The 15013-nt window shown below is 56.0% G+C and overlaps 1 protein-coding gene across 4 annotated transcripts in view; it reads left to right on the forward strand.

The window, feature by feature from the left end:
• LOC123353269 (septin-4-like) overlaps positions 1-15013 on the forward strand; it is a 97381-nt gene that overhangs the window by 14703 nt on the left and 67665 nt on the right. The window contains exon 1 of one of the 4 annotated variants that reach the window (XM_044994241.1): positions 14131-14175. The exons of the other annotated variants lie outside the window; for them this stretch is intronic. Within the exon in view, the coding sequence (XP_044850176.1) occupies positions 14173-14175 (3 nt within the window). The 5' untranslated portion in view covers positions 14131-14172. Of the gene's footprint in view, positions 1-14130; positions 14176-15013 lie in introns of those variants that run through there. 4 annotated transcript variants of the gene reach the window in all.

The following is a 15013-nucleotide window of genomic DNA, read 5'->3' on the forward strand; positions in this document are numbered from 1 at the left end:
TAACAAATAATGATGCCACTTGGCTCCTCATTGTTATTCACAAAACTTTCCACTAATTTGCTTTTTAATTATTTGCTCTTTCTAAGATCTGCCCTGAGGGCCAATGCTGGGACACTTTTGTTACAGAGGATTTTTAAAGGAGCGCATAGATACCGTTTGCAAAGCTGTCATCCTTGGAGCTGGATATAATTTGCAACAGGGCTTCATGCCCTCCTGTCACTAACTGCATGGAGAGCTGGGGATAGAACAGGTGCCCACATCTCAGAATGCACCATGACCATTGGTACTAGTTGACCCTGGTCACCGGTCTCAGTAGAGACAGTAGTTAATGGGTCACTGTTCTCTCATCTCACTGGATGTGGGGCTGCCCAGGAGGGTTCAGTACTGGGGCAGGCTGGTGGGGAAGCATGGAGGAACTTTGCTCAGCCTTTGCATAGAGGGCTTAGATGCTAAGGCTGCCAGCTGCCATGTTTCACCAGCACTCCCCTTGCACAGAGTGAGGGGAGAACCCAGCTGTCTGGTTATCACATGTGCAGAGAAACACAAACACGCACACTCTCACACTGGCTCAGGAACATCGATAGCTAGTCAGCAAAAACATAGACAGTGAATGTTAGCTAATTCTGCAGGGAACAGATCCTGGGAGAAGGGGCTCAGGGGGAATTCAGGGAGTTTAAGCACAGGCTTTGCTGTGAGGCCTTGTAAGTGGACACAGACTCACCCCTGCGGCGCCTCCTGCTGGTTGTCTCCAGGAATTAGCTCTCCAGCTGTTGGAGCGCCCTCTGCAGGCCGGTCTCCTGCTACCGCTTGGCCCCCCATGTCCCTCCCAGACCTGGTGCCCTGTTGTCTGGGGTGCTGCCCCCTGGCAGTAACTCCTCACAGCTCTGGGTCTCCCCCTCCCAGGGGAACCCCCACCCACTATCCCCACTTCACCTCAGTGTTAGGCTACTGCTAGTCTCCATCTAGCCCCCACTCACTGGGGCAGGCTGCAGTATCAGCCACTCATCACAGGCAGTAGGGTTTGGACCTGCTGCCTCTGGCTACCTGTGGGCTGCTCCTGCAACCCAATACCTGATAGGCCTTACCAGGCCTGCAGCCTGGGGCTTTCCTAGGCCAGAGCTCCCCAGCTCCCCTGGCCTTTCCCCAGCCCTGCTCTACTCCAGATACCTGATTAACCTCCCTGCAGCCAGGCCCTTCTCTCTCTGAACACAGAGACAGACTCTCTGTTTGAGCGCCTGACTCAAGCCTTTATAGGGTCAGCTGGGCCCTGATTGGGGCATGGCCCCAGCTGAGCTGGCTTCCTCCCAGTCAGCCCAGGCATCTTGCCCTTCCACAGCACTCCTCCAGGGCTGTTTTAAACCCCTCAGGGCAGGTGCGGGGAACCACCCTGCTACAGGCCTGCATTTGCGGTTTACCCCTGTCCCAGACACCTGCCCCTTCTGCGCATGAGGGAGACCCTGGCGCACGTTTACTTAGGGTACGTCTACACTTACCTGCCGGTTCGACGCGGAGAGTTCGACTTTTTGGAGTTCGAACTATCGCGTCTGATCTAGACGCGATAGTTCGAACTCCGGAAGCGCCGCGGTCGACTCCGGTACTCCACCTCGGCAGAAGGAGTTGGCGGAGTCGACGGGGGAGCCGCGGAGTTCGACCCCGCCGCGTCTGGACGGGTGAGTTGTTCGAATTAGGGTACTTCGAATTCAGCTACGCTATTCACGTAGCTGAATTTGCGTACCCTAATTCGAACCCCCTTCTTAGTGTAGACCAGGCCTTAGAGTGCGCCAGGCTGCAGCCCCTATACCGGCTCCTCACCAACATCCTATTGCGTTTCTGGCTGCACTTTTCCCCTCACCTCCTTCTCTACGCACTCCCTATCCATGGCCCCACGAAGTCGCGGGACCTCCTGGTCAACCTCCTCCTCGCCCTGGCAAAAATGGCCATCTACGTGACCAGGGAGAGGCGGTTGGCCAATGGAGACTCCTGCAACTGTGGGGCTTGTTTCCGATCCTCTGTCCGTTCACGTCTCCGGGCGGAGTTCCTCTGGGCGGCGTCCGCTGGCTCCCTTGACGCCTTCGAGGAGCAGTGGGCGCTGTCCAGGGTTCTCTGCTCGGTGTCCCCGTCAGGCTCCCTTCTTATGACCCTTTGACCGCACTCCTGTCCCTGTTCTTTTATTAGTTGTCCCCCAAAATTAGTGGGTTTCTGAGGTCCTGTAGATCCTCCCCTTAGGCTGGGGGGGGATCCTTTAGCATTGGGCGGGCTTCCGCCCACCCCGTTTCCCGGAAACCCAACAGATACAGGCCTGCATACGGGGTTTACCCCTGTCCCAGACACCTGCCCCTTCTGCGGCGTGAGGGAGACCCTGGCGCACGTTTATTTAGAGTGCGCCAGGTTGCAGCCCCTATACCGGCTCCTCACCAACATCCTGTTACGTTTCTGGCTGCACTTTTCCCCTCACCTCCTTCTCTACGCACTCCCTATTCGTGGCCCCACAAAGTCACGGGACCTCCTGGTCAACCTCCTCCTCGCCCTGGCTAAAATGGCCATCTACGCGACCAGGGAGAGGCGGTTGGCCAATGGAGACTCCTGCGACTGTGGGACTTGTTTCCGGTCCTTAGTCCGTTCACGTATCTGGGTGGAGTTCCTCTGGGCAGCACCCACTGGCTCCCTTGACGCCAGGGCGCTGTCCGGGGTTCTCTGCTCGGTGTCCCCGTCAGGCTCCCTTCTTTTGACCCTCTGACCGCACTCCTGTCCCTGTTCTTTTATTAGTTGTCCCCCGAACTCAGTTGGGTTTTGAGGTCCTGTAGATCCTCCCATTAGACTGGGGGCGGGGATCCTTTAGCAGTGGGTGGGCTTCCACCCGCCCCCTTCCCGGAACCCAATAGGATACAGGCCTGCATATGAACCCTGGCTGTCAGCACACTTAGAATGAGTTAGTGAACGTGACTGTCACCATCTGGCTGCCTTCATCGTATTTCCACCTTTAATCGGAGATGTGCTTCCCCTCTACAGGGTGCGCTACAGGGCGCGCTGTCACACACTGCAGGGCGCACTGTCACACAGCAGAGTGCGCTGTCACACACTGCAGGGCGCGCTGTCACACACTACAGGGTGTGCTGTCACACACTGCAGAGTGCGCTGTCACACTGCAGAGTGCGCTGTCACACACTGCAGGGCGTGCTGTCAGGGCGCGCTGTCACACTGCAGGGCGCGCTGTCACACTACAGGGTGTGCTGTCACACACTGCAGGGTGTGCTGTCACACTACAGGGTGCGCTGTCACACACTACAGGGTGTGCTGTCACACACTGCAGGGCGTGCTGTCACACTGCAGGGTGCGCTATCACACACTGCAGAGTGTGCTGTCACACACTGCAGGGCGCGCTGTCACACACTACAGGGCGTGCTGTCAGGGCACGCTGTCACACTGCAGGGTGCGCTGTCACACTACAGGGTGTGCTGTCACACACTGCAGGGCATGCTGTCACACTGCAGGGCGCGCTGTCGCCCACTACAGGGTGCGCTGTCACACTACAGGGTGCGCTGTCACACACTGCAGGGCGCGCTGTCACACTACATGGGGCGCTGTCACACACTGCAGGGCGTGCTGTCACACTGCAGGGTGCACTGTCACACAGTGCAGGGCATCTGTCACACCACAGGGCATGCTACATGGGGCGCTGTCACACACTACAAGGCGCACTGTCATGCACTACAGGGTGCAATGCAGGACGCGCTGTCTACTATCACGCTGGCACACACTCCCGGGCCTGCTGTCTGTCCTGCCATCCTCATGACCCCTCCTCATTCTTCTCTCTGCTGAGTGTTGCCAGTAAACATGTGGCTCTGGGCCTGGTTCTGCTCTGCCTGAGGCCAGTTGGAAAACGGACTCAATGAGACCTAATTAAGGTCTTTTCCATCTAGTTATCTCTGAACATTCCTTAGGCTGCATCTTGGAGGGTCCCGTATTTGTCAGTCCCCAGCTGGCTTTGGGGCCCCCGAGAGACAGAGCTCGGGGAGTGGGATGAGATTTGGGCCGTGTGGATGGGCTGGAATGGGCAAAATGCCCTGTGATACCTCAAGAGCCTGCTCCCAGGGGCCCTCCAGGAAGCTGAGCGCAAGAACCAAGCATCATCTCCCTCGCTGGCTACATGATGCTGTCCCATCTCTGCTGGGGATGAGGCCCTTTCTCTGTAGCTCGCCCTACAAAGGAGTGTGGCAGCATGGCCAGGGGAGTGACCATGTTTCCGTCTAGGCTGCAGCCCCACCCAGGCTGTGTCCTCAAGTGGTTCGGAGCTGCTGTCTGGGCTGCAGCCCTAGGAGCTCCACCCCAGTGCTGGTGCCCTAGGCAGTAAGGCAGCTGAACGTCCCTTTAATGATGTAAACTCCTCTGAGGGCGGGGCAGCACTGGGGTGAGGCTTGGCCTGCTCACCTGGGGCAGGACGGGTGAGCACTGGACATACGGATCTGGAGGGGTGGGGAGGGCACATGGCTCAGGCTCCTGGTGCTGGGGGATGGGCTGGGCTAGTCTGGAAATTATAAAATGGCTCCCCAGGTGTAACTGGATTCCTGTGAACGTCAGATGCTCGGATGGAGCTTTGCCTGGGGGGGTTGGAATTCCCGGGTTGGGAGGGGGTGCGTGGAGCGACGGGCTCCAGGCAAGGGAAGAGCCTGCTGTTTTGTACAAATACTACTGTGACTTCTCTGCTCACCCCGAAGGGCCCAGATTCAACCCCCGAAATGGCCAGGGTGTCTCTATATATGCAGCCCCGGTTCACTACCCATCTCCCCCTCATGCCAGTACTTGGCCCCGTTCCTTATAGCAACTGGCTGAGGAAGGCTCTTTATCCGGGAGAGGGCTGGGAACCTCCTTTCAACCCCAAGGCTTCACGTGGATGATGTAACGTTCCTCTGATGACTCAGAACTTGCAGAAAAGAGAGACACCAAAACTACAGCCTCTAATAACTGAAATCTCCAAACCCGCCCCCCCCCCCCCCGAAAGGCAAAGCAAGCAGACCTTGCAGCCGCCCAGGTGTGACATCAGCACTGCCAGCACATGGCACGGGGCCAGCTGTGAAACACCTGTCACCTGTCACGAGGGGCGGGGCTTATCAAACCTGAGTCTCAGGATCTCTTCTCAAGGTGTGGATTAAATAAACCACTTTAAAAAGCCAAGGAAACTAGACAACAAATGTTATCCCATGCAGCCACGTAAGGAACTGTGCACACGGCTCATCAGGTGTTACACCCTGAACCTCCAGATCCCCACCACAGAGCTCAACCACTGGGTGTCCAGGAGAAATTGTTCTTCCCTGTGTGGACCAGCCACTAGTGGGGGATGTGACACACCCCTTTCCAGTGCATTACATAAGACAGCAGTAGAATATTGGAGCTCAGGAATCCTGGATTCCATCCTCAGGTCTGGCTGGGGAGTGGTGTAGAGTGGTTAGACGTAGTCTAGCTGAAGCACATAAATCTGGCACTGCCAAGCTACTATAAGGCAGCGCATATGAGACTAGAGTAGCCGTATCAGTGACCTGGCTTCTCTTCTCAATTCTGCCTGCAGTGACTTTGAGCCAAGTCTCCATTCACTTCTTTGTAAGATGGTGATTGCTGTGACTGACTTGGAAGGCTGGGATCTGAGGTGCACAGAAATATAACCAGCTGTCAGTAGAGGTGGGAGTAAAGTGCCTGGCTTCCTGGCTGGCAGGAATATCCAATGGCCTTTGCCCAGGCATTTGGGTGGGCTTTGTCGCTCTGCCATGGCTGGGGAACAGGCAGCCGGCATTAGTTCCTGCATGGAACAGTTCACAAAGTCCCGTGCACTGGAGAGCTCTGAATACAAACCCAGAGCTTGTCCATCAAGTCATTGCTGAGTGTGTTTGGAGTGGACATCAACAGACAGACCATTACAGCTCCAATCTGCAAATAGCCTCTCCACTAAACCTCAGACCTGCGACCTAGGAACGTCCTCTGGGAGGAGCCAGTGTGGTGGGGGTGGCATGTGGAAAGGGGCACGTGGCAGAAAGGCAGAGCACATGGGGAGCAGGATGGAGGAGGAAGCACCCGGCAAGGTGCAGTCTCAGCTACAGTCTCGGCCAAGGGCCCAGAAGTCCTGGCTCCCCTGGAGGAAACCTTTCCTCCTCCGTGCACCTCGCCCCTGTGGCTTCCTCTCAGACACGTTGGTTCTCATGTCTAACACTCACAGTGAGCCATGGACTCAAAGCAGCCACTGATGTGGGTGCTTGGGTTCCAGGGCGTTTGAGCGAAAGCAGTGGGCACTTTTGACTATCTTGGCCTTGGCGATTCGCTAGGACCCTGTGGGTTAAGGAAACAGACATGTTTGGTGTTTTAAACATGTCCTGTGTCCACATGGAAACATTGACAACTGATTCTGAACCACAGGAGAGTGTTGGTGGCCCCCGCTGGTAGTGTGGGCATGAGGAGGCGCTTAGCATCAGATGCGGTGCTGCAGAACACGCTGTGACCCTGGGCAGTGTGACCAGACCTTGGTGTGCCACAATCTCCGGTGGCAGAGCCAGTGAGCTAGTCTGCTCTGGGCATGACAGAGCGAGACAATGGCCGCCTGGAATGCAGCAATCTATGCAGGACCCTGCTGCACACAGGCAGGCACGGGGTTAATCGTCCCTTGCACTCCGGATAGGACATTCTGGGCTGGGTTCTTTCCATCTTGTTTTGGTTTGCAGAATAAAAGTCTTGGCAGCAGCATGGCCTCTCCCCAAAATAACTCAGCCTCCAAAGATAATTATAGCTCTCTAGCCCATTAGCTGCTGGCTGAAGCGCCGCTTCCCAGGACACGGCATGAGAATTCTCCCTGCCGTGTCCTCACTAAGCCCTTTGCCATGGCCAGGCCCAGGCATGGGGGAGCTCGGTCACTGCACCCCAGCTGGAGAAGGGAAGGTCCATTCATCAGCAAGTCTGTCAGTCTCTGCCCATCTTTCTCTGCATCCTGCCACCACAATGCCCCTCACCTTGGGAGAGCCCACAGAGCATGCCCCGTGCCTGCCCTTGGCTCTGAGGGCAGCAGCACTCTCTCTGGTTCTTATTTGCTAGGGAGGGACTCTGCAGAGGAAATGCCAGCTGGATATAGCAGCATCTGCCTAAAGGGTCAGGGCACTGGGCTTCCCCCAGCCATTGGAGCAACCACTTCTGCCTCTACTAGGAAGGCTGAACTGATCAGTCAGGTCCCATCCACGACACCCCAGCAGACAGGAGCCCCCTTCTGGTGGGCCAACTGGGCACCTCTGCCCACACCTTCTGCATGTGGGGTGGTGCTTCCCAGGGCCCCGCCATTCTGCGGCTGCACAAGGATCTGTTCCTCTGCAATGGGCCTGGCCAAAGGAAAGCACATTCCTGCAGCCCCCTGAGGCCCAGGCCAGCACGCTCTAGGGTCAGCAGTCCCGTCTTCTCACAGAGCCCCAGGGAGGCGCTGGGAACCGTGCAGCACTGCCTGACTGGGACAGTCTCACTGAGCTACTCTCCTCCAGGGAGCAGACAGACAGGCTGCATTCCTGGGAAGCTGTGACTGAAGGAAACCAATCCGGGCTTCTGGTGGGGCTCTCAGGGGAGGGCTCACCAGCAGGAAGTGCTTCCCCCAGAACAGTTCTGGCTGGGGACCTGGGGAGAAGGAATAGTTGTTTCTGCTCCTTCCTTGCCCAAGGGAACCATTCAGTGTGATTGCAAGTTCCCAGCCCATCTCCCCCTCGAATGCCCAGAATTAGCTTGTAGCCTTCCTGAACGCTCAAATGCTCCAAGCAGTGCAGGCGCCCATCCGTGTCTGCCTGACGCCTGCATCTGAGGATCTTTCATAATATATTTTTCCTTTTATCCTAAAATACTTTTAAACATGGGAATGACCACATCCGCCACTGAAGTGCAGCCACCTCTGGGGTGAAATACAGCTGCTGTTTAACAGCAAAAGGGCAGCGTGTGAACCTGCATGGATTAGTCAGGATGTAATTACTCTGATTGGAATTGACCGGATGATAGAGTCAGTGCCTGCCTCTTGGGGATCTTTCATACTTAGAAGCAGTCTCAGAAGAAAGCTGGCACCTGCAGCAGCATGGCACCCCGACCACTACACTGAGCATCACTTTGTTTACAACTCAGGGGAGAAGCAAGTCTCCGATCCACACATGGCCCCAGCCCAGTCCCGCTTAGCTTCTTGCATAGGCCAGGGCAGAGTGACTGCAGAAACCTGCTCCTGGTTGGAAGCATCTCCCTCCCTTCTGTCTCACCCTCCTACACTGGGCCTTAGATCCCCTTGGGATTTTAATGCCTTATTTAAAGGCCATGCAGCAGCTCCACTGCCGCATCTCACCTCTCTTACCCCGAGCAGCTGCATCCAGCCATGACCTGCCTCAGACCTTGCACTTTACACAGGGCCCCGTCAGGCTGGCTTATTGTTGGTTGCTTGGTGCTTCTGCATGTGAATTTGTGGCCCCATCTCTGTCCCCCGCTGAGCCGAGGCTGCTAAGCTCATCTCAGGAGCAGATTTCCCTCTCCTCCCAAGGGGCGTGTGAACATTAATCCAGCACTGCAGCCAGGGCTGGCTCCAGGCACCGGCGAAGGAAGCAGGTGCCTGGGGCGGCCAATAGAACGGGGCTGCCCTCCGTCCAGTATCGGGGCGGCAGGTCCGGGTCTCCGGCGGCGCTTTGGTGGCTGATCAAGCGCTCCGCGTTAGTCCTCGGCGGCAATTTGGCGGCGGGTCCTTCTCTCCGTCTCTTCTTCTTCGGCAGCACTTCAGCGGAAGCTCAATCGGGGTTTTTTTTGTTTGTTTGTTATTTCGCTGCTTGGAGTGGCAAAAAAGCTGGAGCCGGCCCTGACTGCAGCGTTGCCGGCCCCTGAAGGGCACAGGGGGATGCAGATGATCTCCTGAAGAGTTTAAGAGGGTAATCCTCAGTAATGCCGAGTCTTGGAGGAAAGCATTCGCTGGGGGGATTAGAGATTTAGACATCTATAGTCTCCTCCCTCTCCCAGCCTCTCCTAACCCCAGAGCCTGCGTACGTGTGAGCTCTGCCTCTGCAGCCTGTGTGCGTGCATGAGATCCAGGCAAGGGACTGGCTTCATCTCATCACACTTTGTTAGTGAGCTTCTCTGCGTGAAGGGCAAGAGCCGTCTGTGTCTTGAGAACTCCCACTGGAAGGGTACAGTCAGAGCCTTGAGTTCAAGAATACGATTGCCCCAGGGCCCAGCAGGGTGGGGCTGGCAGCACAGAGAGTGGAATGAAGTTTATCCCTCACCCTAGAGGGGCATACAGAGATCTCAGACTCCAACACTGCAGATGGGGAGGCCCTGCCCATGCCATAGCCTCAGCTGGGGCAGAAGCTGGGCAAATATCAATGCAAACATCCTCTCCAAGCAAATCTGCCTGTTTCCAGTGAGTGTAAGTGCCCCTGAACTACAGCCATTTTCTTAAATGTTTCTGTTTTCTGATCAAATGGTGTCAACGCTGAATCCCCACTCTGGCACTTCGAGTGCAGAAGGTGGGGGCCCACAAGGATTTTAAAAATTAATACTGGCCACTCCAGGCTTGTACTAAACTCCCAAGGTTACAGCTTTTCTCTGACCTTGGCTTGGCAAACGCTGCCACCACCCAAATGCAAAAAAAACCCTTGGACCCAGGAAGGAGCACTTGGGAATTCCTCCCTGTGGGGTACCCTCAAGCCCTTTCACCCCACTCTGGGGAAGAGCTGAGAAAGAAAACAAAGGAAATTAGCTGTTATCACCAGTTAATTAAACAACATGCACAAACCTCTTAGGACAGCAAAAATCCAATCCTGTTCTTAAAAAAGGTAAATTTTATTAAAAACAAAAAGGAAGAAAATACATCTGGAATTTAAGGCTTTTCCTAGATTTTAAAAGAGCAATTCCAAAAATTAAGCACCCAAAATAGCTTTCTTGGGGGTTCAGCTTAAAGGTTACAAGCAAACAAAAGCATCTGGGGTTAGCACAGAGGAGATCAGCAAGCCAAAATAATGAAATAAACCTGATTGCGTCTATCTAAACATTCCATCCCAATGATTCCTTCTAGGTATGGAAGATAATTTTTCATACCTGGTTCAAACATTACACAGCATTCCTGCTTATAGCATTGCTGCTCCGTGTCCCTGCAGCCCAGAGAGAACAACAGATAAAGGGAAAGTTTCTTTCCCAATTTTAAAAAGTTCTACCTTTCCACTGGCTCTTTTGATCAGGTGCCCACTTCCTTTACCTGGGGGACTTTTTAACCCTTTACAGGTAAAGCAAGCAGAGAACAGCCACCAAGAGGGATTTTGCAGCTAACTGGCTGGCTGGGTGTCCATAAAAGGGAGCTCTTTCCCCACCCCCCCGCACTTCATCACAAATGGGATGCACAATATTTGGTCTGTGTGGATGGTTGCAAAGAAAGACAGAAAGAATAATGCCCTGAATTAGCCACACAGGCTAGAGGAGCGAGTGTGGAAGTCAGAACTCTGTGCGCCCCTCTGCCCTGGCCCTGAGACCACTGGGCACATAGCTAGCACTTGGCAAATGCTAGGAAGTAGAGAAATATCATTATCTCCATTTTACAGAGGGGAAACTGAAGCTCAAAGAGGCTATGTGCTTTGTCCAAGGCCACTCAGCCAGTCTGTCACACACACTAGACTTTAAGGCCAGGAGGGACCATCGTGATCATCTAGTCTGACCTCCTGCACATTGCGGGCCACAGAACCTCACCCACCCACTCCTGTGATAGACCACGAACCTCTGGCTGTGTTACTGAAGTTCTCAAATCATGGTTTAAAGACTTCAAGTTACAGAGAATCCACCATTTACACTAATTTAAACCTGCAAGTGACCCGTGTCCATGCTGCAGAGGAAGGTGAAAAATCTCCAGGGTCTCTGCCAATCTGACCTGGGGGAAAATTCCTTCCTGAACCCCAAATACAGTAACAAGTTAGCCCTGAGCATGTGGGCAAGACCCAGAAGGAGGATACCTGGAAAAGAATTCTCTAGTAACCCAGAGCCCTCCCTAACTAGCATCCCATCGCTGGCCACTGGGGATATTTGCTACTGACGGTCGCCAATGGGCCACATGCCATTGTAGGCAGTCCTATCATACCATCCCCTCCATAAACTTACCAAGCTCAGGCTTGAAGGCAGTTTGTTTTTTTGTCTCCACTGCTCCTCCTGAAAGGCTGTTCCAGAGCTTCACTCCTCTGATGGGTAGAAACCTTCACCTCATTTCGAGCCGTTACCAGAACAAGCCCATTCTTCATCCACTCCTCTACCATGCAGTTAGCTCCACCTTTCACTTATGGCAAATAGCACTGTCCTCATTTTATGGATGGGGAAACCGAGGAACAGAAGGGCTACATTACACTGTGAGCTAGCGCAGTGTTTCTCAATGACCAGTCCATGGCCCAGCACCGGTCCCTGAGATCTCCCTGACAGTTTAGGAAGGCAGCAAGCTGGTCCCTGGTATCAAAAAGGTGGAGAAACACTGGTTCTTGTGGACATAGCTATGGCCTACTCCTCCCCAACACCCAAAAGTTCCAACTAGAGAAGAGGCAGCTTTCTGAGCAAAGCTCCAGCACTGCATCCTGGAGCAGAGTTTGCGCTCCTGAAGGGAGGTATTAACAATTCCCACTCACCAGGCACTCGGAAGCTCTGTGCTGGATTCTGTCACTCTCCCAGCATCTCCATTGATGAAATTGCATTAAACTCAACCAGAGATGGCCGTATGTTTTCTCTCCTCACACTCCGGCTCTACTACCTTGGCGAAATCAGTCCAGAGCCAACTGATTGTTGGTGGAATGGACAGAAACTTCCTGAGTGTTAGGAACACTCGACTCTCTGACTGAGCACAGGCTTTCCCAGAATGGCCACTCCAGGAGCGGTTCTGCTGGCCCCGTCTTGGCAGATATGACACTTGTGCTTCTACCACTTCCCTGGCACGGGAATGTAAAAACGCCCCTGCTTCAGTGAGTCAGACTGGGAGCAAGCGACAGCCACCATCATTCCTGTCTCTCCTGCCATTTCGTGTCCCACCTGCCATCTGCACAGCAGTAACCCGCAGGGGGCAATGCCCACGAAGGGACTGTCCAAATGCCAAGTCTCCAGTCCCACACCACAGCTCAGAGCCAGAGCACAGCAGCCTATGTGGGGCAGCCCCAGACCTGCCCTAGAACTCATGAAATCCTGAGTTCACCTAAGTGAGCGTTGAAATAACTCAGGGCATTTAACCTGGGCAACTCCAAAGCCAACTCTGAAGAGAGATCAGCCATGTGGGGCTCGAAGTCAGGAGCCCAGGGGTGGGCACTCCTAGAATCCCTGAGCTCTTCCCATGTGAGGACTAATGGACGAGGCAACACAGGCACAGCACTGTCTCTGGGGTGGGACCAGCTGCACAGAACACAACTGCAACTGCTTCCTAGCCCACCCCCACCCGCCCACCCTTTAGGGTGCATGATTTCCTGGCTGGATGCAAGCGGGTCAGCACTGGCCCAGCTGAATCATCCAGCCAGATTTCCACGACGCAGGGTCAGGCAAAGTGCGTGAGCCTGCCACCTCTTCTTCCTGAAATGACTCCAGGCCAGATCAAGATAACCAGCTGTGCTCATCTTAGCCTTCTCTCCCCAGGCCATTCCTGACAGATACGAGTGCCCCATCCCACGGCCTGCTGCTCCACCAGATCCTCAGCAATGCTGCTCTGCTTCCTAGGCCACAATGGTATCGTGGGCACAGCTGCCACCTCTGGGAATCAGAGGAGAATGCTGAGGGCATCTTGGTCACAGCAAACCAATCTTGTTCCACAGGAAGAATCCCTCTGGAAATCCCAAAGGCTGCAGAGCAGGAGCTTTCCACTGTAGGAGCCTGCCTTAGTCACCTTGCGATTTCGTAGCTATCTTAAGTACTCGTATGCCCTCCCACTGAGTGCCAATCTCTGCTATATTTAGCCTCACACACCTCTGGGAGGTAGGTCAGGGCTCTTATCCTCATTGTACAGATGTGAAACTGAGGCACAGATAGACTAAGTACCTAGCCCAAGGTCACACAGGATGTTTGTGACAGAGCAGGGAATTGAACCTGGGTCTAGTGTGCTAACCACTGGACCACCCTTCATCTGCAATACATGCCAACACCCATGAATGCAGCGCATGTTACCTAGGCTAGTGCACTCCAACAACGATTTCATCATCCTGTGTGGAGAGGGCCTGACCTCCTCTTTTCCCAAGCAGAGACTGCCAAGCCTGGTGATCGGAGGGATCTTTGGGAAAGCCGCTGCCTCAGGCTGGGCTCAGAGGGTGCAGTCAGAGAGCCCAGCTCCTGAGTGTAGCACAGACCTCTCCTGTGGTGGAATAGAGACATTCAAGAACCACCAGAGGGGACCTGACTCAGCAACCTTTGTCCTGCATCCTCTTGGCTGGTTTCTCTCCAGGGGAAGCTCTCCCTGGTTTGCCATGTGCCAGGTACATTTAGGGCTCTGCTAAACAATTGTTAATTGGGAGATTTCCCAAGTGCTCAGGAGGATGTCTCCAGAATCTCACCTCGGCCCTTTTCATGCATGGCCCAAATGGGCCCTGTGATGCCCTCCCACACACCGCCATAGCGCTGCCCGCAACTGCTGGTCCTCTGGAGCAATCCGGCGGGGGCTGGCAGACGAGGGTAACGTTTCCAAGCGCCTGCCTGACGTGGGGGCTAAGGCCAGTTTCAGGAGTGAGCGCGGCACTGGTTGTCATTGGGGTTTAGGCGCCCAAGGGCATAAATCACACGCCAACTGCTCCTAAATCACTCGGGTGCTTTTGAAAAATCCCGCTGGAGGCTTGGACGAGAGATGGAGCGGCTCCCACGGCCGCCTGGAGCCCCCGAAGCTCGGGCAGAGCCTGGCGCGTCCCCGGACCTCTGGGCAGCAGGCCGGGCGCGACGAGGGGAGCCACGGGCCCCCGGGAGGAGGCAGGTAGGGGCGCGGCGTGCGGGTGACCAGCTCGCCCCCTCCCTCCGAGCCTCCGCAAGGCGAGGGCCGGGCCGGGCCGGGCGATTGCGGGCCGGCTGCGCCCCCCCCGCCCGCGCCACGTGACCCACTGACTGCAGCCAGCCACGCCAAGGTCCCCCCCCGCGCTGCGCTGCGCTCCGCTCCGAGCCCGCCGGAGCAGCCTGTGCGCGGTCCCCGGGAGCCGCCGGAGCTGCGCCATGGTGAGCCTGGGTTCTCGGCCGCGGGGGGCTGGGGGCGCGGGGGCCCCAGCTGCAGTCAGAGCCGCCCCGTGCCCGGGGGGGAGCCTGGCGCTGGCTCGCTGCCCTGGCACCGCTCCGGTGGGGATGCGCTGCGGCAGCGGGCTCCACGCCGGCCGGGGGCACGGCCAGTGAGTGCGGGTCCGCCCGGCGCCGGGCTGGGCTTGCAGAAGTTGGAGGCGAAGCAGAGCGAGGTCCCTGCTCTGCCCCGGCCCGCGGGCAGCTTCTCACCTGTCAGGACTCCCGGCGCAGCGGTGTGCAGGTCAGAGCCCCCCGCCACCTGCCGGGACCCTGGGCCGGAGGGACACGCAGGGAGAGATCAGCGCTAGCTCCGTGCAATGGACGCTCTAGCTGGGCCCAGCCCAGCGAGCAGGGAGAGAGAGGTGCTGAGTGCAGGGATGGGACTCGCACCCCGAGGTCAGTGCCACTCCCGCCCCTGCCTTGTGATGAGGCTCATGGCACACCCACATCTGTCCTCCCCCGAAACACTCCGGGGGCAGGGCCCATGTGAGAGAAACAGTCACAGAGATCAGCCCCACGGGGCAGGACGTGACACCCCCCCCTTCGCCCCGTGATGAACCACGGGAGAGAGAGACACAGATGGTTCCTTCCACTTGGGGAGCGAAACACAAGCACAGCAGCCAGTGCTATCAGAAACCACGCCAACCTGGGGATGGGACCCCAGGAAGAGATCGCACGGAGATCAGTGCAATCTTTCAAAGCGAGCCATCTAGCGTCTCATGTTGTGCCCATCACCATGGTGTCTGGGCACCTACATGTAGCCTCCATGCTGGCATGGGAG

Source organism: Mauremys mutica, chromosome 19 (genome assembly GCF_020497125.1).
Source record: "Mauremys mutica isolate MM-2020 ecotype Southern chromosome 19, ASM2049712v1, whole genome shotgun sequence".
Lineage (NCBI taxonomy): Eukaryota > Metazoa > Chordata > Testudines > Geoemydidae > Mauremys > Mauremys mutica.